This window comes from Enoplosus armatus, chromosome 18, assembly GCF_043641665.1.
Source record: "Enoplosus armatus isolate fEnoArm2 chromosome 18, fEnoArm2.hap1, whole genome shotgun sequence".
NCBI lineage: Eukaryota > Metazoa > Chordata > Actinopteri > Centrarchiformes > Enoplosidae > Enoplosus > Enoplosus armatus.
The window spans coordinates 12,814,833-12,840,654 of record NC_092197.1 but is presented as its reverse complement, the minus strand read 5'-3'; the positions used below and the strand labels follow the sequence as shown (position 1 = coordinate 12,840,654).

At 40.1% G+C, this 25,822-nt stretch overlaps 1 protein-coding gene across 3 annotated transcripts; it reads left to right on the top strand.

Moving 5' to 3' along the window:
• The first annotated feature begins 906 nt into the window (after positions 1-906).
• Positions 907-25,444, top strand: atp2a2b (ATPase sarcoplasmic/endoplasmic reticulum Ca2+ transporting 2b). Of its 3 annotated transcripts, XM_070924636.1 has the most exons (23): positions 907-1,024; positions 1,341-1,358; positions 1,474-1,556; positions 3,512-3,616; positions 5,941-6,079; positions 13,992-14,072; positions 14,869-14,954; positions 15,492-15,647; positions 16,166-16,307; positions 16,560-16,726; positions 19,748-19,836; positions 20,093-20,195; positions 20,342-20,473; positions 20,609-20,728; positions 21,061-21,279; positions 21,422-21,545; positions 21,742-21,953; positions 22,108-22,328; positions 22,443-22,645; positions 22,978-23,063; positions 23,157-23,290; positions 23,488-23,605; positions 23,746-25,444. In XM_070924636.1, exons 1-23 carry the CDS (start codon positions 907-909, stop codon positions 24,016-24,018), a joined length of 3,129 nt encoding a protein of 1,042 aa, XP_070780737.1. In that variant the 3' UTR covers positions 24,019-25,444. The 3 variants fall into 3 exon arrangements, with proteins under 3 accessions (XP_070780737.1, XP_070780736.1, XP_070780739.1); XM_070924635.1 differs by lacking the exon at positions 1,341-1,358; XM_070924638.1 differs by lacking the exon at positions 3,512-3,616.
• The last annotated feature ends 378 nt before the right edge of the window (positions 25,445-25,822 follow it).

Genomic DNA, 25,822 nt, shown 5'->3' with positions numbered 1-25,822 from the left:
TTAGTTCTCTGTAAAACTGTTATCAGCCTACATTGTTTATATCACCGAAAATATATTATTCAGAAACCTAAATTCATATACATCAGTGCAAAGGCATTTATCATCATAATTTTTTTTTATTAATTACGCCTTTGTAGACAGCATTAAAGACAATAGTAGACTGTGGTTTAGCTGGTATTCGGAAATTGTGTAGAAAATATAAAAGCAAAATGTAATGTAGACTGTCTTTATGGAACACACACACACACACACACACACACACGGACAGTCATCGGCGTCATCGTGGAGAGAGAAAGAGAGAGAGTAGGATTTCCGGTTTCTCCAACCAATGAGCTGATTCCACATGCGGACACCGAACACCGCATTCGACGCACGCGAGAGCTGCAGCGGACAAACGCGATTGGTGCCGATGAGGACGCTAGTGATTCCGCAACACACAAGCAGAGCGGGCGAAGGAGCCGAGCTGCAACTTAAGCACATGTTTAAATCATCTATTTGAACAGAATTATTCTCGAATTCGCTGTTTTAAAAGAGGAGGAAGGTCGATCCAATTGAGACTGCGATGTTGATATGAATAATTCGTTCATGGTCTCACAGGAACGCTAGCGGAGCACAGCCGGCGAATTCAAGCGGAGCCAAAGGACCCCAACAGTTAGCTAGCTGTAGCCTATTAGCTATACGTTAGCTCAGGAGCCGCTAACTCGTCCACTCTCGCAAGGCACCTGCACTCTGCGCCGTCCTGTGTTATAGTTAATTAACCGGTAACAGTACAGGGGTCACGCTCCAATATTTTCAAGTCATTTTGTTTTTAAGTGCCCGAGTTGACACCAAAGGAGCATAGACACCGTGACAGGTTGAGGTTGGGACCAACAGGGCGAAAGCGGTGTCCTCAAGTGGCCGTTCACCATGGACAACGCACACACAAAGACGGTTGAAGAAGTTTACAGCTTTTTTAACGTCAATGAAAGTACAGGTCTGAGTTCAGAGCAAGTGAAGAAACAACGGGAGCGATATGGACCAAACGGTAAGGAGCTGGTTATCATCAGTTTGTTCTAAAACAACCATGTCATGTATGGCCCATGGCTCCCGGTTTGTAACGGGCGACGTGCCGGACTAAAAGGAAAGTTGTTGACGTCACGATCTGTATGTTGAAATACTGTCAAGCATCACTTCTGTGACTCACATAGTAAACACCCGTCACCTCCATTATACTATGTATCTGTGTAATTTTGCTTCGGTACTGCTACAGAAGTATGCTATGATTTTATATATAAACTGAAATTTAACTAACTGCTTGTCCATCTCTCTTTTGTCTGCGGTCTGACTGGGATGAACTGCAGAATTGCCAGCTGAAGAGGGTGAGTGTATAAATGCAAGAAGGCAACTGTATATGTTTTGAATCTCTCTTTTCTAATTTGTCAGTGAAAGGGGAACATTGGCATTTTTGTAAACAATATAACTCTTGTTTTCCAGGTAAATCCCTTTGGGAACTAGTGGTTGAACAGTTTGAAGATTTGCTCGTGAGGATCCTTTTACTTGCTGCCTGCATATCCTTTGTAAGTATTACACACATTTTTTTTTAACTGTACAGGTGGTTTGTTCAGTGTTCATTCAACCAATGTGAACCAGATAGAGCTAGTCTTAGTAAAATAAATGCAATAGCTCATATCTGACTTGCGCACGTGTGTATAGCTGAGTGCTATACCTCCTATACTTTGTCCTATGTCATCAAGATTAGCAGTAGTAAAAGCAGGTTAGCAAGTTGTGACACTCGTAAGGTCAACTCAAGCTAAAGTTGAGTAAAGATTGGGTATTTTAGTGCTTGAGTAGTAGATCTATCTGTATTTTAAGTAGATCTTAAATACAAGAGGCTGCTTTGTTTCCTCCAAGAGAGAATATTCAGTATTTAGGGGGAAATAAAATAGTAAAACATGGCATTGTGTGAGTTGAACAATGTCTATGTTCATCTCCACCACCGTCATTCTTTTCATCCTTTCAGTGAGCTTGGTGGGTTTTTTATTTTGGCAGCACAGCTCTGTCATCTTACAAACTATATATAGTCCCTTTCTGATTGATTCAGTGCAGATCACAGTTTAGCAAGAATGCTGTTCAAAGTAAAGAAGAAAGGTGCCCAGAATCTGTCTGGTGACACAACCCAGATGACCATTTTTTTTTGTGAACCTGTCTTAAGGTATTATGTCGGTACCTACATGCTTTTGCTCTAGAAGCAAATCAGAAGTCATTGCGGCCTTTTTGAGCCTGTTTATGCCAGATTATGTCAACACATCAATAGTCCACAGTTACAAAAAGAAATGCTGACATGTTTTTAATCTGGAAACAAATATTTCCACCTTATTTTTATGTGATGATTATGTGGCATGTTGTTGGAATGAGCAGCATGCTTTGTGTTTGACTGTTAAAGAGTGAACGCGACAGACACCTGAGAAGTCCATATTTCTCTCTGATTGTGTTTCCTGGCGTTAACGTGCCACTGCACTCTTTGATGTCCAGTATTCATGTTGTTACCGTGAATACAACATGGCAGTTCCATAAATGAACAGACATAACTTGTGATGCTTGTTTGCTTGTCACCAGTGAGTGGTAATCCCCATTCATATGTGACTAAGTGTTAGGTTAACTATCTTGTGGCCCTGTTTCTACTAGGATTGGCTGTTGGCCTTCTGGATGAGAATATCATTCATCACCATGGCATGACAACATTTAGACTACAAAGTTGTATACAAATATTTGTTAGACTTTATATTTAGTCGCTCAGGAACTGACGGGTGCAACTTTGTTTGATAGACACTTAGAATTGAATGTGACTTCTGATTGGCCATACTTAAATAGGTTGGAGTAGAAGATAGGGGGGCCTCTGGCATTTCGTTTGACACACTTCACTCCTGGCACAGATTCTAAAAGAGGAGAAAGTGGTTACTACACTCAGTCTCTCCGACATCACTTTCTAAGACACTTGGCCCAGTTTCTGTGATACTGGCAGAAGCTGGCTTGATATTTATTATGAATTATTAAATAATTGTTAGATACTTAAAATCATTGTGCCAAATATGTAAAAGTCAAAGTGGGATTCTGGTACAACCTCTCCTACTAGCAAAGTGCGTGGAAAAGACACTGAGAGGAAATCCCAAAACAAACCTGATCAGGTTTATTGCCAAGTAGGTTTTCACATACAAGGAATTTGCCATGGTATTTTGGTCCATGACAATCAACATAGTAAGAGAAAAGAAAAAGGAAAAATGAATACAAAAGTCAAGAATCATAAATATTAGATAGAAATTTACAATAAAAAATTTGGAAAATATATTTTAAAAGATTTAAATTGGTAATCTGACAATTACCTTTTGTGTAGCAAATTGGTATCCAAGACGCAGGAATATTAATTTCTGTTGCTTCTTTGGGGTTGCCGCTAATGTATCTCACACTAAGTATTAATTGTTATATGTGGTGTATTTAATTATTGTTAACTTCCTTTTCTCTGTTTTGTGTGTAGGTACTGGCCTGGTTTGAAGAGGGAGAGGAAACCGTTACAGCATTTGTGGAGCCTTTTGTTATCCTTCTTATTCTCATAGCAAATGCCATTGTAGGAGTCTGGCAGGTAAACACATTACATTTACAAATCTACCTTACAATCAGTTATTAAACACCTTTCTTCTTGAGCCATGTTTATGTACTTGAATACTATACTTAACATTGGATAGTTATGTGAGCTTTGCTTAGGAAGTAACTTTGCTCAGGAGGTTTTGTCCAATTGTACTAAATATGAGTGGTGGCAGATGGTGTCACTTTAATGCTGGAAAGATGAGGCGCATTGGAATTTTGCTACCTGACTCTGCCCTGCCAGTTGTTCCTCATAGCAGACTTATTATGTTATGATAATGGCTCAATAACTGGGGCAAAAATGCTGAAGACACAGCTCAAAAACAGATTTTACTAAAAAGCATATCACAGAAAGAAAATGTGCACCTCTGCAGATTTGTTCTTCCATGTTGATAGTTGTCACCAAGTGTGTGTTAGAAATGTACCAGCTTAATAGGAATCTTACTGGAGGAGGAAACGAATGCCATGGAAAGAGACATGGAATGGAAAAGCTTATAATTAAATGTTTTATCATGAAAGAAAAGAAATTCGAAATATAACATTTCCCATTCAGGTCAAGGATACAGCACACATCCCATTGGACTCTCAGGGTCCACACACACCAATCTCACACATTCTTCTTGTCACATTGGAAACCTGGCCTGCTCCACTTCCTCCTCACTTGATATATTCATTCATTAAACCACCCTTTCAGCAAAACCCTTGCTCTTATCCTGTAAACGAGCAGCGCAACAGTTAGTCTTCAAGAGTAAAACGAGAAAGCAAAAGCAGTTGTGAGGAGGTATCTTTATGCCTCTTGTGTTTATATGTGCCAGCTGAGTCTTGGCTTTTCCCCAGGATTTACAGTCAGTTCCTTTGAGAAGAGGTATTGATTTGTCAACATACACCTTAATTATAGGCAGGAATCAAAGGCAGCAACAGTCGTGGATGGAGGCACTCATCTGGACACACAGAGAAACTAATTATCTTTTTATTTTCACTGGCACCCTTTCCAATCAAATTCAGAGGGGCCCAGAAAACAGCATGTTACCCTGGAGTCAGTAATGATAGATGGGTACGCTGACACTCCTATTAATGTTAGATTAATGCACCTGAAACAGTTCAGGGCAGATTTAATTGACATCCCAACAATAATCATTAAGTAGCATATCTGTCAAGCTAACAATTCAGTTATTGAGTGACATCTCTTAAGTAGCAACACCTTAGCCTACCCTTATTACCTAGTATTAGGTAAAACCTACTTTTAGATGTTTTCTGTTGGTTGATGCATTTCTGTTTGTCTCTGTTGTTGGGTTTAAAGTTGATGTAAGAATAACTAAACACACAACAATTGAAATCTACATCCCTTTTATTTTTCACTAGATTCTTGCTTGTTTCTCTCACATTAGCTAACTTTAAGAAGGACCTTGCATGTCCCATTCCAATTTATAAATATCTGGGGAACAAGTAGGGAATTGTATTGTAAATGAGATTCTTGATGAAGGTCCTGCTGAGGTTGGTGGACTAGTGGCTGGTTGTTTGCCTTTGTTTATGCAAATGTGGAAGTAGAGGAGGCTGTATCTGCTGCTTTTTCTGTTATTGGTATGTCCCTAGCAGTTTTGAAATTACGATAGTTTTCCAATGAAGCGGTTTACATTTTGTATTCCTTTTGTAGCTTTCTTTTGACTTTGTAAACCCTCATCTTTACTGGCTCCCATTTTAATGGCTTTGTGTCCCTGTTGCCATCCCTTACAAAAGATCACAATTTCCTGGCGTTGTGTGCCCTTTCTTGCCATGTCTCGTTGAGAGCTGTCTGCTTGCCAGCTAGGCTGGGTGCTGCCACTAAACTGTCCAATCTGAGAGCAATCAGTCAGACAAGGTAAAGTCAGCACTAACAGAAAAGTGCAAGTGAAGAATGATTAGAAAAGAACTGAGCAGGCAAGAAGGGAACATTTGGGAAACTGAAGTAAGAATGCCATTGTAGTCGTAGTGGCACATATCTTTTATTAAAGAAAAGTTGCACTGTTAGGTTAACTCTAAGATGTGTTGTTTCATATTTGAAAAGAAAACAATGTGACCATGGCAAAAGTTTTTTGTCCATTTTGCAACATGTCCCAGTGTTAATAATTCTGCTCCACTGTCTCCTAGACCCCTGGTAATGTGCACTTAGTTTATTTTTTATTTGTTGCTTTGCTTTTGTAAAGATTAGATTCTCACCAGTCCATTTTGAATAACGGTGCTCTAACTGAAACAGCATATCTGAGAAGTCGCTGTTTCCATCTTCCTTTTCAGGTTTGAAAATAACTAGTTATTAACTTTTTCCCACCTATTTCTACTGTTCAGGAGCGAAATGCAGAAAACGCCATTGAAGCACTTAAGGAGTATGAACCAGAGATGGGGAAGGTGTACCGTCAGGATAGGAAGAGTGTCCAGAGAATCAAGGCCAGAGACATTGTGCCTGGGGACATCGTGGAGGTGGCAGGTAAGACTACAAGTATTAAGCTTTGTTTATGCTCGATGCAAGACTCAACAAGTCGTCGCAGTGTGTAGTCGTGCACCTCCTCATTTTTGAGACTCTGTGCGCGCAGGCTTTTCATTTCAAGATGTAAGAGTTCAAATGTAGACGGGCAGAACAGGTGCACCTCTACAAACATCGTTATCTTCGTTGAGAGACCGAAGGGACAGTCAAATGGCCTTAAATTCATGGAAAGAGATAGCCGCCACACTGGGAAAGGAAGAGGGTGTGCAAGAACATAAGCGATCTCTTTGTCAAAGCCAAAAAAAGGGAAGAGTGGTGACCCAGGTGGAAACTTTTTTTGTACACCCCCTGGCAGATAATACTGCAATGGAGAACATGTTTAGCATAAAAGCTCTAGGCATGCACTCAGACACGATGCATTTTAACACTGAATGTTCTTGCTTGCTTGTAAGTTATCATGACAGAAGAAAGGAAGGTCAACAACACAATTAATTGGAGAAGTCACATTCAAAAGATACTCAATAGAAAGACTTTTCAGGATGGATTTTGGATTACTGCCTAGAATCTCCGTCTTTTTGTCATTTATTCTTGACCTTTCAAGGAGTCAAGACATTCATAGATTGTAAACTGTATATAGATTTTATTATAATAGATTGTATACAGATTATCTGCATGTTGGGCAAAGCGTTTAGCATTATATCAAGTAGTTTATAGCAATAACAAATGTGTTCATGTTGGCCTCTTGTGAGACTGAGAAAAGAGCATAATGTTCTGTTGGTTGGTCTGTATTCGTATCTGTCTTGTAAAGTTGATTGTGAATGAGTCACCTGACCAAATGATTAAGCAAATATGTTCCATTTGTTTCATCTGATAAGTCTGAGAATATCTGCTTGATACTGGTGTTTTTAATAAAATAAAATAGGTGATGAATCGATGGCTGTAATTCAACACAGAGATGCTGTTGGTGACTGTAAGAGACTGTAGAGTTCTGTAAACATCATCAACAGTGTTATGACGTACACTTTACAGTTTTAAACACACAGACACACAGCTGATCCCTCATCCTGTTCATCCCCCCAGACAATTTCAGAATAATGGTAGTAAGTAAAGCAGTTATGCAATACAAGTGCAGAGGTCCAATCTGTTCCTCAACATCTTCTTTTCTTGGCTAACCTCAACTTGAATAGGGCCACATATGTTTATTCCTTTTACGTCACTGCTCCTCATTTCTCTTGTTTTTTGTGTTTTCTTACTGATCAGTCTTTCTCTGTGGGTCTTTTATCTTTCTTGTCTTTCTTTCATTCTTTCTCTGTTTCTGTTATTTATGTAGCTTCCCATAAAAGACTTCTTTTCTTTGTTCCAAAACAAAGGTTAGTGGAGTAGGGTCACAGAAAAGACGTCTTTACTGTCTGTTTATCACCCTGTCAGAACTATTTCAGTCTAACTTGAGCAAGCTACAATGATCGTGACTTCTCATACTGACTCTCTTTTTGTACAGAATTGATTTGATAATCTTAGTTAATATTATTTTGTATAGTACACACTTTTTTATTAAATCTTGAGGCATCAGTTCGGTCAAAACCATAATCAGCACTTATATAATTACCTGGCATGGCATCATGGCTTGTAGTAACTGTAGCTTTTTACTGCTGCTGCTGCTGCACAGCTAGGGGAACGTCTGTTTTCTGAAACATATCATGTCAGATTAAATCTTACCTACCTCCAACAAATAGCAATGAAAGAGAGAATGAAGCCACTCTAAAACAAGAGATAAAACCGTATGACCAATTTCCAGTTTCTGCTTATTGATTACTCAAAGGGAAAGACCTAGTGTGCTTCGGTCTGCCCCACAATTTACAAAACACGTCTGTTAGGTGTTTACAATATTGGAGCTAGCATTCAAGTTTAGTTAAGCATCACTAAATGTACTGTAATGGTATAGCAAAATATAATGACTAAAAAATACGCTCATGCAATGGAGGAAGCCTGCCTAACATGTCAAAGCATTTACTCAATCAAAAGTTTATTTGTCACATGCAATCATATATGGTACAACCACAGTGAAGTGTAATCCCACCAGTTCCTTGTAACTACTATTACTGCAGCATGGTATAACATTGCAGCATCATTGATGTACAGAGTCATACTTCATAATGCCTTGGAATCAGCTAATGTGAGCAATTTCATATTAAGTAAAACAGATGTAAAACATCTGAGGGAGGGGTTTTTAAATCATGTTAAAGGATGCCATCGGCCCAGCCCTAATTCACACCTGTACTGTACTCCAAGTAGAACCACTGGTTGTTTTGTCGCAACTGTTGTGCCATATTCAGAGTTATATAGATCATTCAACCTGCCAACTTTAATGTTTTAGTGGGACAGTAGCTGAACCAAACAAGCCAGTCTGCATGGTTTATATACACAGTTACAGCCATGTGATTTAGTGTCTTTGGCAGAAATAAATATGGTCCTAAACCTGATGGATGGGCCTCTGAGGTCACATAAGTAATGAGGATGGAGCTTATTAACAGGTTTAAGTTGCACAGTATGGATCTGTCACAAAGTGAAAAGAGCAGTATCTACAAAAGCTACTGCAGTTGCGTTTACTTAGCCAAAATCTATGTGTGCATGTGTTTGTTACCAGCGGCAGGGTCACTGATCACTTGACCAGCAAGTTGCAGTGTGAGAGTTGATGATTTGTGAGCATGCCAGGCTGCAAGGTGTTTTGTCAGACCAGACATATGGTTTATATCTTTAGAGTACTTTTAGATCTAGAGCTGTGATCATTTTGCTCTCACAAGCTCGGATGTTCCGTCAGAACAGTTGTTGTTGTTGTTGTTGATAACATCCTTTTTCAGTCACCCACCCTCCCCAGATTCAGATCTGAAAAACTGTCCAGAGGACATCCACCTTCTGGTCTTTTCTTCTGAAACATGTTTTTTTTTTACAGTGTTTGCTTTCTTGTCACAGTTCAGTGTTTTGGCTGAGTTGCGCAAACAGTTTGTTTTGCTGCAGTGTGAATTAGGTATCATTGACCACAGTTTGCTTTTTCAGGGCAGAGCATCACACACCTGCTCCCTTTTGCATCAGTGGCATAGTTCTGAGCTGTCAACTTAATGGGAGCGGATTTAGCTAGCACCAGTCACCTCTCAGAGAAAATGTCAATATTGTGGCTTTTAGTGCATTCTGATTCTACTATATTTAAGCCAATATGTCCGGTTGACTTCAATTTAGCCTAATTCTCATATTAGGTGTACATTACAGCAATAGCTACCACTGCTGCTGAAAAAGAAATGTGATAAGTGAGGCTGTTTTACTATAAGACACTAACAGTCAGCAAGATTGTCAGCAGGGTTTCCTGTAGCTGCTCATATGGGAAGTGGGTTACTTCTGCTCACTTAAGGACTGCCTTGTGAATGCCAAAAGAAATACATTTTTATTGGCAGCATTGAGCGCATCACTGGGCAACAGCACTCTTGTCTGTGAATGGGGAAGAAATTCTGCATAATCTTGGAATTTAAATGGACCTAAATATGGAATTCACCCATGCACTGCCCTTATCAGTGTAGGTTATCTTTTTGTCGCATAATGTATGCCTTACATCAACACAAAATGTCGTAAACTGTTGATAAGTTCACCTTCCCACTTGGTATTTTCAACATTCATATGATACACACATTTCTGAGCGTAGAATGTCAGTAAGTAAGGGTTGCTTTACATAACTGGCCATGCAGGACCATGATAAGTAGTATGACAGTAAGATAACATGGTTAAGGTCAACCTCTGTCTGCTCTTTAGTTGCTTGCAAAATCCAAACATTTGTTTTTCAGTTTTAGATTTTATGTTTTTTTCACATTACCTCATTTTACATGGAGGGTTCTTAGCTTTCTTGCTTGTCTTCAGTTTTTCCTGCTTGTCTTCAGGTTCTGGCTTGTGTTGCCCACAACATAATGACTCACTGTCCCTCAGTTGAGCCATTCATACACTGTTCTCTGGAGTATTGCAAGGTTTCGTTAAAAACCCTAAGTGAATCTACTGGTTTTATTTACTGCCAGCACTCTACTGAGGCAACGGTGACAATTATTTTCTTCTCTGCTTCTTTTGTTTTACCTGGCAATTTATTGGACAAGAGGTTCTTAGTCTGTTGCCAAAGGGATGACATTGACCCTTGCAGCAACAACTTCCTGTGCATAAGGAATAAAGTGTCCTTTGTATCCCACTTTCTTTCTCTCTCCCAATTCTTTCTTGTTGGCTGTATGTAACTCAGATGTGTGTTGTAAGTGAGACAGATCACCTCTGTTCTTCCTGGCTTGTTTTATCTTAACCACAGTCTGATGGCAGTGCTCACCATTAATGTTGTCCTGGGTGGGAGGAGACAGCAAGACAGGATGTCACGTTTAGAAACGTTACAGATTCAATTTGATAAACAATTTGTGCTCCAGATGGCCACATGGCCAATTACCTCTCTTGTGTTTAAGAGTATAGGACGGTCTGTCTATTGTCATCACCCAAGCTATTTGTTTCTGCCCTATGCTGACTGTCTATTCCACGTGTGCGTGCTTTCCTTTACCTTTACCTCGTCCAAGGTGTTGCTCCATTGTTGGAACACACAGAATACAGTGTCATATGAGTCTGTGTATGTTAAAGGGAAAGCTTATGTAGAATCAGTTGATGTTAATGGTTAATGTAGTCCATCGAAGCAGTAAATTCCTTGACGCCCAAACCCCCAATCTTCCCCAAGCTGAAATTCATTGCAGCAGAATGATTCAGTTCCCTTTGCCATCGGAGGGCAATTTGAGCAAAGTGCTGGTGACGAAAGAACAACAACATCGGCAACAACTGCAGAAGTTTTTCACCCTATATCTCAACTTAGATAGAAAGAGATAAAGTTGAAAATCGGCAAGATGATCCTTTAAGGTTTGGTCTTGTGATTTTTCCATTCATAAGAGGAGTGGAACAGTCCCTTGAGGGCTGGAGGACCTCATGAAAGGTCCCAGAAGGCTGCAAGCCTACGTGCTAGCACATCAGGAGGGAGCCCCAGTCACTGGGAGAGAAAATATACAACCCCCTTAAGGCCTTTAAAGATTCACTGGACCCCCCATGATGGATAGTTGGGTGCTGTGTAGTTTTCACTATAACCCAAATCCAAAACACTTTGTTATATTGGTATGGTTGTCATCTGCAACATTTCCTAAGGTTCATCGTAAGTGTCAAGACTTATACTATCAGTCACAAGGGGTAGGTTTGTCGACCATGGTTAGTATAAGGGAGGAAGATGGGGATACAGACTCTGGATAGGGTAAAAAAAAAACGACTTGGGTCTTTACAAGCTGAGGGGGTGTTATCACTCAAGTGTATGCAGACTGACATGTGTCCCTTACTCTAGGGAACAGATAACACAGATAAAGTCCTTTGTTCACATGGGAGAAAGAAAGGTCCCTATCCTGGAGGCCGTCCACTCTTTCCCAGAAAAATAAGAGCTAAAAAAAAAGAGCATGTGATGTAAGATGAAAGGAGAGATAATGTCACTCTTAAGTTTAAACAGCTGCACATTTTGGATCACTGCGGTATATTTCTGTAGATAATTATAAAATAACTATTCATCGTGTACCAAATGACTTGTAACAACATTAATAAACAGTAACAGTAATTTCAGAGGCATTTATAATTGCAGCTTATGCTTGTCTAATCTGTCTAATAATTATTTACCAATGCATGATTTGCTTTTTTAAACATAAGTTCATTATTCCCAGGAGAAATAGGTTTGTCATGACAGTGAACACAATATACTTGTGGAAATTCAGAATCAGAAATACTTTATTGATCCCTGGGGGGGAAATTATACTAAGATTACCAGCATACCTGTGTTTGTTTATCAGGGTTTAATTTAAAATGTCCTAATAATGAATAATAAGTCTTATGTCTTCTTCCTGCCAAACTATTCTAATTGCCTATGAAAGTGGGCTATTCTACTTGCTGTGACCTTATTCCCAGTATACACCAATGGGTGGTAAATAGGGAGGTGTTTCGCTATTACATCAAGGTATGAGGTTTTCTAATTAGTTACTTTTTGTAGGAACCGTCCCACAGGGCTTTAAGTCTTCAATATGTTCATCTCCTTCACCATCTCCTGTCAGTTAAGAGGGATCTAGTCAGGCAGGTGATGATGAAGTGGTTTTGACAGCCTCTAGTAAGTGAATGACCAAATTTGGTAGTGCAACTGGTACAGTCCAGGAGTATTATCACTCACCAAGAACTCAGCATTACCACATGTTGTGGATGTGCATTTACAGTAATAACATTGATTTTTAGATTGTTGGTGTAGAGTAAGCAAGATGTAAAACAGTGCAGTGATGTGTTGGTTGCATAGTTGGCTAGTAGAGTAGAATTTCCTCACTTCAGTCTTCAGTATTAGTTGCTCAAATCTGTCACAAACTCATGAGAATGGTGGGAATGAATGAACAGTCTCCATGCAAGGACACGTCACACTGTTTCTATTCCAAATCAAATGACGAATAGCGGGTTCTCCTTGTTTAAAACAGAAGTTTTTATCATCCCCCCTCCCCCTCATCCAGCAGTACGTTTGCAACTGATGAAAATAGTTTTCCCATTTTTGGACGTGTGTTTTGCAGGACTCATCTAATCCTTCTTCCCATTCTCTCCTCCTCTCCTTCCCCCCGTCTCTTCCTCTCTGCTCAGAAGGGCACTGCAGAGGCCCAAGAGTTGGTTTACATGTCTGTCACCACTGTCCACAGAGGGGTCTCTTAAGAGCCTCTGGGTCATCGCTTTATATTTAGTTTTTCACCCTTTCAAGCTGTGTGATGTCTTACTGTAAGCTGAAAGTAATGTTTCACTTTTTGGCCACAGTGGCAATTTCCATTGTTCTTTAGAATTTCATCATCAGCCATCAATTTTGGGTCCTATGGAGACCTTTAGTTGGCCCATAGTCTTACTGTAATAGTACAGTATTATACAGGGAACATAATGGTTACAAGACTTAAATGTACTTTCCAGACTCCTTTTTTAGAAACATTTTCTCAGGTTAGATCTTTTGATTCGTCATGTGTCTGACCTTTCAAGAGTTAATATATTGTCTGTCCCATCCCATTGACGTGTTTGTAATGGTAAAACTCAAAGAAAAATATCACTTGAAAGCAGGTGTGTATCTGAATGCAGAACAAGGTCTTTTTTTCTTCAATCAAACTGCTAAGCTGAAATCTTCATTATCAGCTGCACACTATCTGCTCAGATCAGACCCAAACTGCATGTGAAATCCTACAAAGGAGCCAAACGGTTTGATACCCTTCTAAGCAAAGCTAATAAATGTCAGTGGCTTTAATGGTAGTTATCTGCTTTCTGCAGAGGAAACACTTGTTTGGAATTTGGTGTATATTTACATTTTACATTTGTTTTACTGGGGATTGCTAAAGCCATGTGTTAGTGGAAAGAATGAGCAGCAATCTATTTGTGTCCTGTGCCGGAGATGAGTGAAACATTAATACTTTTTGAATGCATGACTTTCCCTCAGCCTTTCTCCAACAAATAACTTGAGTTTGATTATTTTATTACTCCCAAGGAGCATGAGTTGGGATAACACAGCAGCTGATTTTATTTCCAAGACTTAAGTGTCTGTGTGTGGTAATTTTTATTTGTTTATTGCACATATCTTAAAGTATTTCCTCTCTTCATGATAAAATGGTCTAATTTTAGAGGTGTCTTTTTACATGTAGGACACTTACATGGCTTAATACAGTATTTTATTAAATCTGAACACCACTCATCTGCTTTTATTGCTTGTATTTTACAAGTATCCATTTAAGTATCCATCCTCCTGTAGTCTGTGCCATTTACAGATGCTTTTAAATTGTGAAGAGGTACTAAAGTGTGTCCTGTGCTTTGTTGTTTCTGTCCACAGTTGGTGATAAAGTGCCTGCGGACATTAGGCTGTCTTCTATCAAGTCCACCACACTGAGGGTAGACCAATCAATTCTTACAGGTAAAATGATTTTTAAATTGTTTAGCCCCTCTATGTGTAAGCTTCTATCTCTTCATGTTGTTGTGTCTGTGTCCTCACCCATTACACTTGATTATACATGTTGTATGTTTCCCGTGTAGCTAACATGTGTCCTGACTCACCGCTTTTGATCAACCCAGACACAACAAGAATAAGCAATTTCCCCTTCCTTTTGATGCACATGCCCTCATTACACCCTGTTGTCATGGCTGCTCAGTAAATATCAAAACAAAAAGAAGTGAGCGATGTGGAGGAAAGGAAAAGTAAATGGATGAATCTGTGGATGGATAATTTCACACCATTGTAGATGGAAAAGATTAGAAGGGGAGAATATTGAAGGATATATAATTCACGAGAGATGAGGTTTATGTGAATTAAGTCCTTTAGTCTCTTGTCTTGCTTTGCTGCCTTAATTGGAAGCAAATTCCATGGGATATTTTAGTGTTTCAGCTATTTTTCTCCTTGCCTCCCTTCCCCATTCATGGCCATACCGCTTGTCAAATGCTCCCTGCCTTAGAACAGTCAGAACAGTGCAGATCCTGCATAGTTGATTACACGCACAGACACACACAGTGCAAGCACACATCAGATACGGGGTTTGAAAGGCAGTGGCAGTGCAGCATTTGATAATTGTCAGGCATGCTCAGTCAGCTGCAAAGCATCTTCTACACATATCTGCCCAACGTGTCAACCAAGCATCACAACTAAAACTTTGCTCTCCTGTGTAGAAACTCTCACTGCTTCCCTCTTCCATACTGTTTGTTTCCTCTTCCTGCAGGAGAGTCTGTGTCTGTGATCAAACACACAGACCCGGTGCCTGACCCGCGAGCTGTCAACCAGGACAAGAAGAACATGCTCTTTTCTGTGAGTGACTCACACGACCATTTTAGTCTGTTCTGTATTATTTTACACTTTTTTCTTTTTTCTCTGACTACACCTATGAAGTCAACAATGTTCTGCTTTTGTCACCCTCCTCCTCATCCTCTTTATTGTTTTTCATCCTACCATCCCTCTTCACATCCACTTTACTATTTGAGAGTGATGGCACTTTTGGAAAATATTGACTTATCTATTTATATCCTTGCTTTTTCTGTCTCGTACATGCAAGAGAACAGTGCATGTCTGAACGGCTAGAGGCCATTCATCTACCATTACATTCCGCTCATCTACATAAGAATTTCTCATTTTTGCGTTTGTAGCAGCTTCCACTATTTCTAAAATTGGTTTCGGAAAGTGATGTGTTGACTCTTGCTGCATGTTGACACTTGTTGCATGTTGAATATCCTCTGTGTTGTTGTGACACATAGAATAGTTGTTAAACTAGTTTTACCCCTATGCCCAGAAGCTTAATGTGTAATGTGTTTTGTTTTCTACTATCTGCTTTTCACTACTCCTCCACAGGGGACCAACATTGCAGCTGGTAAAGCTGTTGGTGTGGTGGTGGCCACAGGTGGCAACACAGAGATTGGCAAAATCCGAGATGAGATGGCATCAACAGAGCAGGAGCGCACACCATTGCAGCAGAAGCTGGATGAATTTGGACAGCAACTATCCAAGGTGTTTTGTTAAGCTACCTTATCCTCTCACTCTGTTGTATTTAGCCTTTTTGTACTTTAAAGGGTAACATCACCCTCAAATTGTGCTAGAACCCTCTTTTCCAGCATATTTAAAAGATGCAACAGAGGAGTGAGGGAACAACAACTGTAGGAGGCGTGGCTTCATCACTACATAGTGTGTAGGTCAGGGGACATGGGGGAGACTGACTGACACTGATTAGAGGGCGTTTCATGACATAGATAAGTCCCAACTGGCATTGGCCTTGCAAGGTTCAGGGCTGATTTAAAACAGTAGATGGCTTGATTTTTATGTACTTGGTAAGAAATGTCAACATTAACACAAGCGTTGATGTGTTTCATCACAGTACAGTTTAAGTGTGCAGTACCTATAATAATATGCCAGTAAAAACAACCTCAGCTCTGTTTGATCAAAATGTATAAGTATGTATATGAGTTCAGTCATGATTAATTGATTGCTATTAATATGATCTTTACATTTTAACTGTTGTATAATTCAAGGTTATTACACTGATCTGCATTGCTGTGTGGATCATCAATATTGGACATTTCAATGATCCTGTCCATGGAGGCTCCTGGATCCGAGGCGCTGTCTACTACTTCAAGATTGCTGTGGCGTTGGCTGTTGCTGCTATCCCTGAGGGTAAGCTGGAGAGCTTCACACATGCAGCCATGTCCTTGACATGCTTGTTGCTCTGAGAGGTTCCAGTGCTATGCTTTATGGGCTATTTTCATACTTCATGATACAGGAACAAATTATAGTATTTTCATCACTTGAGTAAATCCATTAATATAAATGGTCGTCTCCATTTCTTTCTTTCAACTGTTCATCTCCTCTCCTGTATGCCTTAATCCCCCTCTTTAACTTTGTGGTTCTGTTTCCATTTCTCTCCAGGTCTGCCTGCTGTCATCACGACTTGCTTGGCTTTAGGAACACGCCGCATGGCCAAGAAGAATGCCATTGTCCGCAGTTTGCCCTCAGTGGAGACCCTTGGCTGTACATCCGTCATCTGCTCTGACAAGACTGGCACGCTGACCACCAATCAGATGTCTGTGTGCAGGGTAAGAGAAGGCTGAACAGTGGCAGAGACAGAGAGAAGAAACCTGAAACCTCGACTATCAGCAAAAGATTGACAGTGGATTGTTTTGTAAATTTCATGTATTCTCATGAATCTGATATAAACACACACCACAATCTAGATAGAGAATAGAATTGCATTTTTGATTTGAAATGTTTTTTAAAGGGGCCAACCTAGCCTGTTAGCATTGGCAATCATAGTCTGTGGGGTAACCAGTCGATGCCGATAGATAAGATGTTAAACAATACAGCTTCAACAAATTTCCATGAGACAGAAAATGTTAATATAATATGTTAAAGAACATTTGTGATTACAACAAACTTGTTGACAGCCAGGTCTTCTCATAAACAATTGAAGTGAATTGCACCTTGCTGTTTAAATATTTATCTAATTTAATGGCATAAGTCTAAGCTGAGCTGGGATCAGCTCCAGCCAGATAAGTGGTTATAGATAACGGATTGATGGATGGAAGTCTAAGGTTATTTGAAGTCGGCTCATTAACCTTCAACAGTCTGCTCTGTTCACCTAAAATGATGTTGACATTGTTAGCTTATCTAACAACATTTCCACTAGTTTCATAGCAACCAGCGTAACTATATAAATAGTTGTTGTGTACTTCAGAATGTGAACAGGTGAGAGTGCCCGACTAGGCTACTAAGTAGTAGTTTAAGCACATTTTATTATTATTTATAGCACATTATATAAGCATAACAAAAGTTATGAATCGTCAAAGAAATTATCAATTATCAGACGAAAATAATTGACCATTAATGACTGCCACCCCACATGTGCATGAGACAGAGGATTCTGACACAACTGCACATCATAACCATTTCTGCTGCCTTAGACTATATAGACTACTTCAGATCACTTTGTGACATGCTCTCATAATTAACTTTATTAATATAAAGTCCATGCTGAGAAATACTAGCTAGAACTATGATAAATGAGCACTCAGTGAAAGAACATGCTCAGTGTGTCTCACTGGCAGAGTTGATTGATAGTTAATTGCCTTTTTTACCTTAGAATAGGATTGCATCAGGGCAAATATATAAGTGGCAAACCATAATATTTAAACAGAGGCCACAGTGGGCCCTTTGGAGCTGAATCTGCCATTGATTAAAGTGAGTGATCCATCTCTTAAAAAGCCTGGTCTCCTAACATTTTCTGGACCCTGACCTAAAATGGGGCATAGAATGGCATACACATGGTGTTGGCACCATGTGACACTGGTGGCAGTGTACATACAGTTAGCGGTGACCAGGTCTGTAGTGCATAGAGAATTAGTCATTTCAAACTGGAAGACAAATGAAAGTCCAAAAATAAGTAGAATTTTTAAACAGTTGCCATACATGGAAAGAGCAAGGGCTGGCTTCTTTCCTGACATCTGAGAAGTTTTCAAGTGTAAACTCTTTCACTGAGCAATAAAGCAACCCTGACCGCCTTTTGCTGACTGTAGGGACTATTGAGCACTGCTGACGTTGAATGGCTAATAACGGATAATGAAGGATTTGTGCTCTGGCAGAGATGAAATAACATCCAAAAGTACATGTTTATATATTTATTTTCTTATTTTTTTTCTTTTTAACTTTAGGCTATATGAACTATTATCTGTTTACTATTTACTGTCTGTTTTAGTCTTACAAAGTGTGCATGATTTCCCCTTCAGCGTTGCTTCCCAGCTTATTTGTTCCCTCCTGCTCCGTCCATCCATCTTTTTCAGTGCTATTCCTCAGCCCTTTATCTTGGGGGCCTCTGTCTCCCTCCTCCTTTCTTCCCTCCTCATTCCACTCTCCTCCCCCTTCTTGTTCAGGCAGTATGCTGATCAGTATGCAGTAGTTAGTCACTTGCAGCAGAACCAGCAGTGGAGTTGCATAACTGACCTTGTGTTGAAAGATCCCCTCTCTCTCTCCCCTGTCTATCTTTTCTTGCCTTGCTCACCCTGCACAATTTCAAAGTCAAAATTATGTTTAGCAATATTGGAAGGCCTCATTTTTTTGAAACCATAGCATGCTGTTCCCGGCTGTTTGATAGTCACTGACTCAGATGCTTGTGCTTGATGCATCAGCCGCATCTAAACCAACCCTGTCCGAATAGGGCAGTACTAAATTGAATTCCTGACCTGCTCTTCTGTTTTGGGTCGGAGCACCACTGACATCACTCCTTTTGTAGTCTTGCGGGTGCCTGAGGGGAGTGCAGCCATAATGCCAGCTCATCGTTTTATTCTGATATTTCTATTTTCATCCCTCATGTGTCTCTGTCCTGCCCTCTCAATTTTTGGGCAAATGTGGTGCTTTGTATGTAAGAATGTGTTGTGTGTGAGTGAATTGCATACCCTTGACACCTATAGTAGCTCTTATGTGTTGTCTAACTCAAAAGCCTCTGCTGTGTTTTTTTTGTTTTACCACTTACTGCTTTTTTCTCTGATTTGGCCTTGGTTGCTGATATCATAATATCCCTCTCAGAAAAATGAACAGCCTCTTATATTTGGATGGGGAATAAAATATTGATATATCCCCTTACCTAGAGGTTTGGATACTCAAGGTCAAACTGTGTTCGCCGTAGAGTGATTGACTTGTACACAGTGTGTTCATGTAGTCTGACGGCACAAAGGAATCCTGTGTCTGCCTTGCTGTAAGATGACATTTATGGACCATCCCCACCAGAGTGTTCAGTGTCTGCTTTGGCTCAGCATTTCATTATTATTCTCTGTTCTATGTTTTAGTATACTCATGATATGAAGGTTTCTTTCCTGTGGATGGTAGTCTGCTGCCACCTGCTGGATTCAGTGTCCATCACAAGCTCAGCTTTTTTCTGTCTACCTTTTTCTTTTTGCCATTATGACCTAAATATATGATGGAATGGATACAGAACTTGTCTTAACTTACAGAAATTATTGTTGAAACTCTCAGTTGTATCGAAGGCATTTACCAACAGAGTCAACTGATATTTTGTGTTAGTATTAAGTACTAATAGTTTGTCTCTACAATGTTTGTGTTTCTAGATGTTTATCATTGATCGGGCAGAGGGGGATCATTGTTCTTTAAAGGAATTCACTGTTACTGGCTCCACATACGCCCCAGAAGGAGAAGTGTGAGTATTCAGTCCCATGTGCATGTGTGCTATAAGATGATGATGATGATGATGATAATGTCTCCAAAACAAAATAAATCCACTTCACACTACTTGGAAGGTGAACATTTCTTTTTGATGTATAATACTTAATTATATTTATACCACATGGATCTCAACATGTTACAAATACAAACCAATTTTCCAACCCATTTTTCATGAAATCTGCACAGTTGGCTCACTTGTTGCTTCCTGTCCACATCTGTCTTTTGTTTAGGTTCAATGATGGCAAACCAGTCAAATGTTCCCAGTATGATGCCTTGGTGGAGCTGGCCTCTATCTGTGCTCTCTGTAATGATTCCTCATTGGACTATAATGAGGTTGGTAGTGAATCTTTTTTGCATGCTAACTGGCACATAATCCTTCAGCTCCAATGTGGCTCAGTTGATGATGCTTTACATGTTTTGTGTGACATTTTCTGATGAAGATTGACTATATGGTTTTTCAACTGTGTTTGTGTATCCAGACCAAAGGTGTGTATGAGAAGGTGGGCGAGGCCACAGAGACGGCTCTCACATGCCTGGTGGAGAAGATGAACGTGTTTGATACAGATGTTAAAGGCCTGTCCAAAATCGAGAGAGCAAACGCCTGTAATTCTGTATGTAACCCTCAGTTCTTCAAAGTCATTTCCTTGCATGTTTTTGCACTTAATTCAAATAAGATGAAACAAACTAAATGTAGAAAGACCAACAAACTGTTAAAAGGCAATTGCATTTGTGTTTTATATCTTTAGGTGATTAAGCAGCTGATGAAGAAAGAGTTTACGTTGGAATTTTCCAGAGACAGGAAGTCCATGTCTGTGTACTGCACTCCTAATAAGGCCCGTTCCTCAGTTGGCAAGATGTTTGTAAAGGTGAGAAATGGACAAATTGAGAATTACTGTAAGATTTGAATTGTTAAAGGCTGTGACTTAAAAACACATGACATTACTGGTGTCACTAGATATTGTTGACCAGCTTTTTTTTTCTGGAAATCTATTAAATCATGTTATTAAAATACATGATTTTCATTAACTTGATTGTACTATCATGTTCATATTAGAGAGTCTTTATCATTAAAGGATAATGGACATTTTGAAAATTGGTTTCCTAAAAATGTTACAAAATGAAAGAATTTTGCTTGTTGAAAATTAGACATTTCTCCTTTCATTTGCATGCTCATTCTCTTGTCTGCGTCTGCTCATAGGGAGCCCCTGAGGGAGTGATTGACAGGTGCACACACATCCGTGTAGGCAGTAACAAGGTGCCCTTGACCCCTGGCATCAAGGAAAAACTAATGTCTGTGATCAGGGAATATGGAACTGGCAGGGACACCCTGCGCTGTCTGGCTCTGGCCACCCGAGACAGCCACATGAATAAAGACGACATGGTGTTGGAGGACTCCACCCGCTTTATTGAATACGAGGTGAGAATCGGGACAGATTGATATGGTGGATTCTGGATTCTCCTGAAGCTTTTGCCTCACTTTTGGTTTCATTGTTTCAGTTACAAGTGGGAATAAGCAAAAAAAATCAGAATGTTGCTTCTATTTTCCTTTTATCATCCAGACTGATCTGACATTTGTTGGCTGTGTGGGCATGCTGGATCCTCCCAGGGCAGAGGTGGCAGCCTCTATTAGACTTTGCCGACTTGCAGGCATCCGAGTTATTATGATCACTGGAGACAACAAGGGTACGTAGATAGTCACATCTGCTTAGAGAGAAAATTTGACTTGCTCAAGTCATTATAACTTATTCTTTACAATGTTCATTTTAATATACAAGAGAACATTCTACCACTACACACACAAAAATAATCAAATATAGATCTGTCTACTTATTTGTATTTCAGGAAGCCTTAAGTAAATGTGCTCTCATTTGTCTCTTAGGGACGGCAGTGGCTATCTGCAGACGTATTGGTATTTTTGGAGAGGACGATGATGTTTCCAGCATGGCATACACCGGCCGAGAGTTTGATGATCTGTCACCTGCTGCACAAAGAGAAGCTGTGGTCAAAGCTCGCTGCTTTGCCCGTGTTGAGCCTTCACATAAATCCAAGATTGTTGAGTTTCTGCAGTCCTATGATGAGATTACAGCTATGGTAAGAAAAAAGGCCTAATAAAATGTAACACATGCTCTTCAGCCATGCACAATTCCCTCCTAAGCAAAACCAGATATGATTCAATGATCTAAGTGGAAAGTTTATCATACACAAATTATAAAATTTGGTGTCCTGTTTTTCACCCTCCCTTCAGACTGGTGATGGAGTAAACGACGCTCCTGCTCTAAAGAAGGCTGAAATTGGTATTGCCATGGGCTCAGGCACAGCTGTGGCCAAGACAGCCTCTGAGATGGTGCTGGCTGACGACAACTTTTCCACCATTGTAGCTGCAGTGGAGGAAGGCAGAGCTATTTATAACAACATGAAACAGTTCATCAGATACCTCATCTCTTCAAATGTGGGCGAAGTTGTCTGGTAAGGTTTATACAAAGACACACTCCAATCCCTCAGAAAAGAACACACAACAGCATACCTTAACTTCACACAATTTATGTCACTCAATTATAATTATGCTCTTTTTTTGTGTAGCATCTTCCTGACTGCCGCTCTGGGGTTCCCTGAAGCCCTTATCCCTGTCCAGCTGCTCTGGGTCAACCTGGTGACTGATGGTTTGCCTGCCACTGCTTTAGGCTTCAACCCACCAGACTTGGACATCATGAGCAAGCCGCCACGTAACGCCCGCGAGCCGCTCATCTCTGGATGGCTCTTCTTCAGATACCTTGCCATTGGGTGTAAGTGGTTTCTCCATGTGACTCTCTTGACTAATGTTCTCTGGTCATCATCTTGTGGATTGGTCCAAAAGTGTTGGAGAAAACTTTTGGAAGCATCAACCATCAGCAGATGGTTTTACATCCTGGCAGCACCACCTAATCAATGCTAAAGCTAGCAATTAGCTACCTCAAATGTGACACATTGGCACGATATGAAAGTCGAGGTAATGTAGGTAGTCACTAGAAAACACTCGCATCTAAACGCAGTTTGCTTTTGTCTTGGATTTAAGTGACCAGGCGTCTGTGTCATTGTGTACATGTATGAGTGACGTCTTTTTGGTTTGTGTCACCAGGTTATGTGGGTGCTGCCACTGTTGGTGCTGCTGCTTGGTGGTTTGTTGCTGCTGAGGATGGTCCAAGGATCACCTTTTACCAGCTGGTATGAGTTACAGCCAAACAACTACTATCACGCTAATGAAGCACTCTTCAACACACAAACTTAATTACATTTTGTTTCTTCCACTTCTTGTAGAGCCACTTTCTGCAGTGTGGTCCAGAGAATCCAGACTTCCATGATCTTGACTGTAAGGTGTTCGAGTCCCCTTACCCTATGACCATGGCCCTGTCTGTGCTGGTCACCATTGAGATGTGCAATGCCCTGAACAGGTTAGTTTGAGCAAGGCATCTTCCCAGCTGTTTTTTTAGTCATTTCCCCCCCCCCATATAATGTGTGACCAGTTTTTCCACTTTTCCACACAAACCCTGTGTTTTTATATGGCGTAATAAACATACAGGCAATAGTATCGGCTCTTAAATCAGTGAGTGTTTCTAACAAAACATGTCCATTTGTCTTTGTTGCTCAGTGTGTCAGAGAACCAGTCCCTGCTGAGGATGCCTCCCTGGGAGAACGTGTGGCTCCTGGGAGCCATCTGCCTCTCCATGTCCCTTCACTTCCTCATCCTCTACGTGGAGCCTCTTCCAGTGAGAAATATTTCTTTTAGTTTAACACATACACCCTAATACTGTGAAATGAGGCACACACAGAGCAAAACTAGTGTTGTCATGTGTTACCATGCCGACTGAACCTCAGTTTGATTTTTGTCTTGTGTGCCTCTTTTCAGATCATCTTCCAGATCACCCCTCTGAACCTGACACAATGGCTGATGGTGCTGAAGATCTCACTGCCTGTCATTCTACTGGACGAGTTTCTCAAGTTTGCCGCCAGGAACTACCTGGAGCCCGGTAAAGAGCTGGAGAAGCCTGCCGGCTCCAAAGGCTGCTGCCTGTCTGCATGTATGGAGGGCATCTCCTGGCCCTTTGTGGCCGTTTCCCTCCCGTTGGTCCTCTGGATCTACAGCTCCGACACTAACATGGCCGACATGTTCTGGTCCTGACTGACTTGAGCACAACCTCAACTTTTCCACCCCCCACCCCCACCACCACCATCACAACTTCCCCTCTTCCTCTCCCTCTTCCCTCTCTGCCTTCCTACATGTGCATAGCTAGTGCGTGTGCGTGTTTGTAGAGTTAGTGTGTGTACTTGTGCGTGCCTACCGTGTGTGTATGAGAAGGACCAACTTTAACACATGAAACGTAACAAATAATATGAAGCGTTAATATTGAAAAGTCACCTGGTTTGAGTTGGGATAGGATTCGAGGATGGGTGAGGCTTTAAATGCTTGTTAGAGTGTTAGAAGACCATCACTCCCGTAGCTGTGGACTTTGTTGCTGGTTTGAAAGAAAATATAGAAAATATACTGTTGCCATTTTTTTTCCTTAATGTCAATATTGCCTTTTAAGGGTTATATTTTTTAATGATTTTGGGAATAGCATGTCTCATGTCACTACAGTAACAACAGTAATTGTTTTGTTTAGCTTCCCTCTTCATGAAAAGAAAATTAAGATATCAGACATCCATTGATCTGTACAGAGATTGAATTTTATGCAACTTTTTTTTTTATGGCTTTGTAAATCTTTCAACCAGCGTGGCTTAGAGATACCGCCTTGATTTATTTTCAAATGTTTACCATTGTGTCTTCAGTATAAACTCAGAAATCTTTCAGAGAGGACAAGCTCCGTGTGGCAGACGAGGACGGGGAACGGTTTGAGAGTGAACGTTTTGAATGCTCCGCTTAAACAAAAGAGGAAAAAAAAAAAAAAAAAGAAAATCCTGAAAAACAAAAGCCGCATGTCCTGTGACCAAGCATGAACTGTGTGTGGTTTCTCATTTCTAATTTAATTGTGTATGTCCCCCAATGTTACAGTATAAATTAACTTCATGGATGTTTTTTTTTTTTTTTTACTATAATGATTTGAAGATAAGCCAGTTCTTCTGCACTGGGCAGAGCACAGCTACCTCAATATGATGAAAAGATTTTTTTCCCCGCTCCTCTCTAGATGCTTTTCCTAAATGGTCTTGCTAATGCGTAACATTCGAGGTGTGCCCCTATTTGCTTGTGCAGAAAACGGAACAAAATTTTCCTTCCCTCTAACATTTTTAAGGATATATTTTGTTTGTATTGATTTTTGACATTCATTAACTTTATTTGTGTTTTGCTTTGGAGACAGAACTGAGTGGGGATGATGTATAATTACCATCTCCATGGCGTTTGATTCAAAGGACAGTAATATTAAAGTCTTAAAAAAATACTAATACACAAAGTACTCCAAATGAAGTTGGATTGCAAATAAGAACCCAAAATGTTGTTTTTTACTTCAAGGAAAAATACACTCATAAACCCTTTGAATCAAAGTGTTTTCTGTCTTTATTTAATACAAGGCCAGTGGTTATCAACATTATTCATATCCAGTGTTTGTTGTATGTGCATATAATACTTGAATACAAATAATTTCAAACATGAATGCTTCAGTTTCCTTGGCACAACATGACGGGCAGGAGTGATTTATGACACGGAACAACATCTTGTGTATATTTGACTCTTCCAGGCTTTAATGTTAAGAGGTCTTGGTTTGTGCTGGGATTACCATACTTATGTGGAAGTGTAGACATGTTGGATCAGAGCCCATACAGTCAACTGCACTTATCTTAGACCACTTATGCATCATTTTGTATGGAAATATCCACATTTGAGAAAAACCCCGTCTAAAGCATGTTTTTTAGGTAGAAGCCTGGGTTTGTTTGCACTGTGTGTTTGTGTTCCACTTAACAACAACCGTGTGCTTTTCTTCCTCAATGCC

Coding starts and splice junctions, on each gene's coding strand:
- atp2a2b (XM_070924636.1), top strand. CDS start 907: ATGGACAACGCACACACAAAGACGGTTGAAGAAGTTTACAGCTTTTTT. Junction 20,196..20,341: donor CCTCATTGGACTATAATGAG/GTTGGTAGTGAA, acceptor TTGTGTATCCAG/ACCAAAGGTGTGTATGAGAA. Junction 21,546..21,741: donor GATCACTGGAGACAACAAGG/GTACGTAGATAG, acceptor TTTGTCTCTTAG/GGACGGCAGTGGCTATCTGC.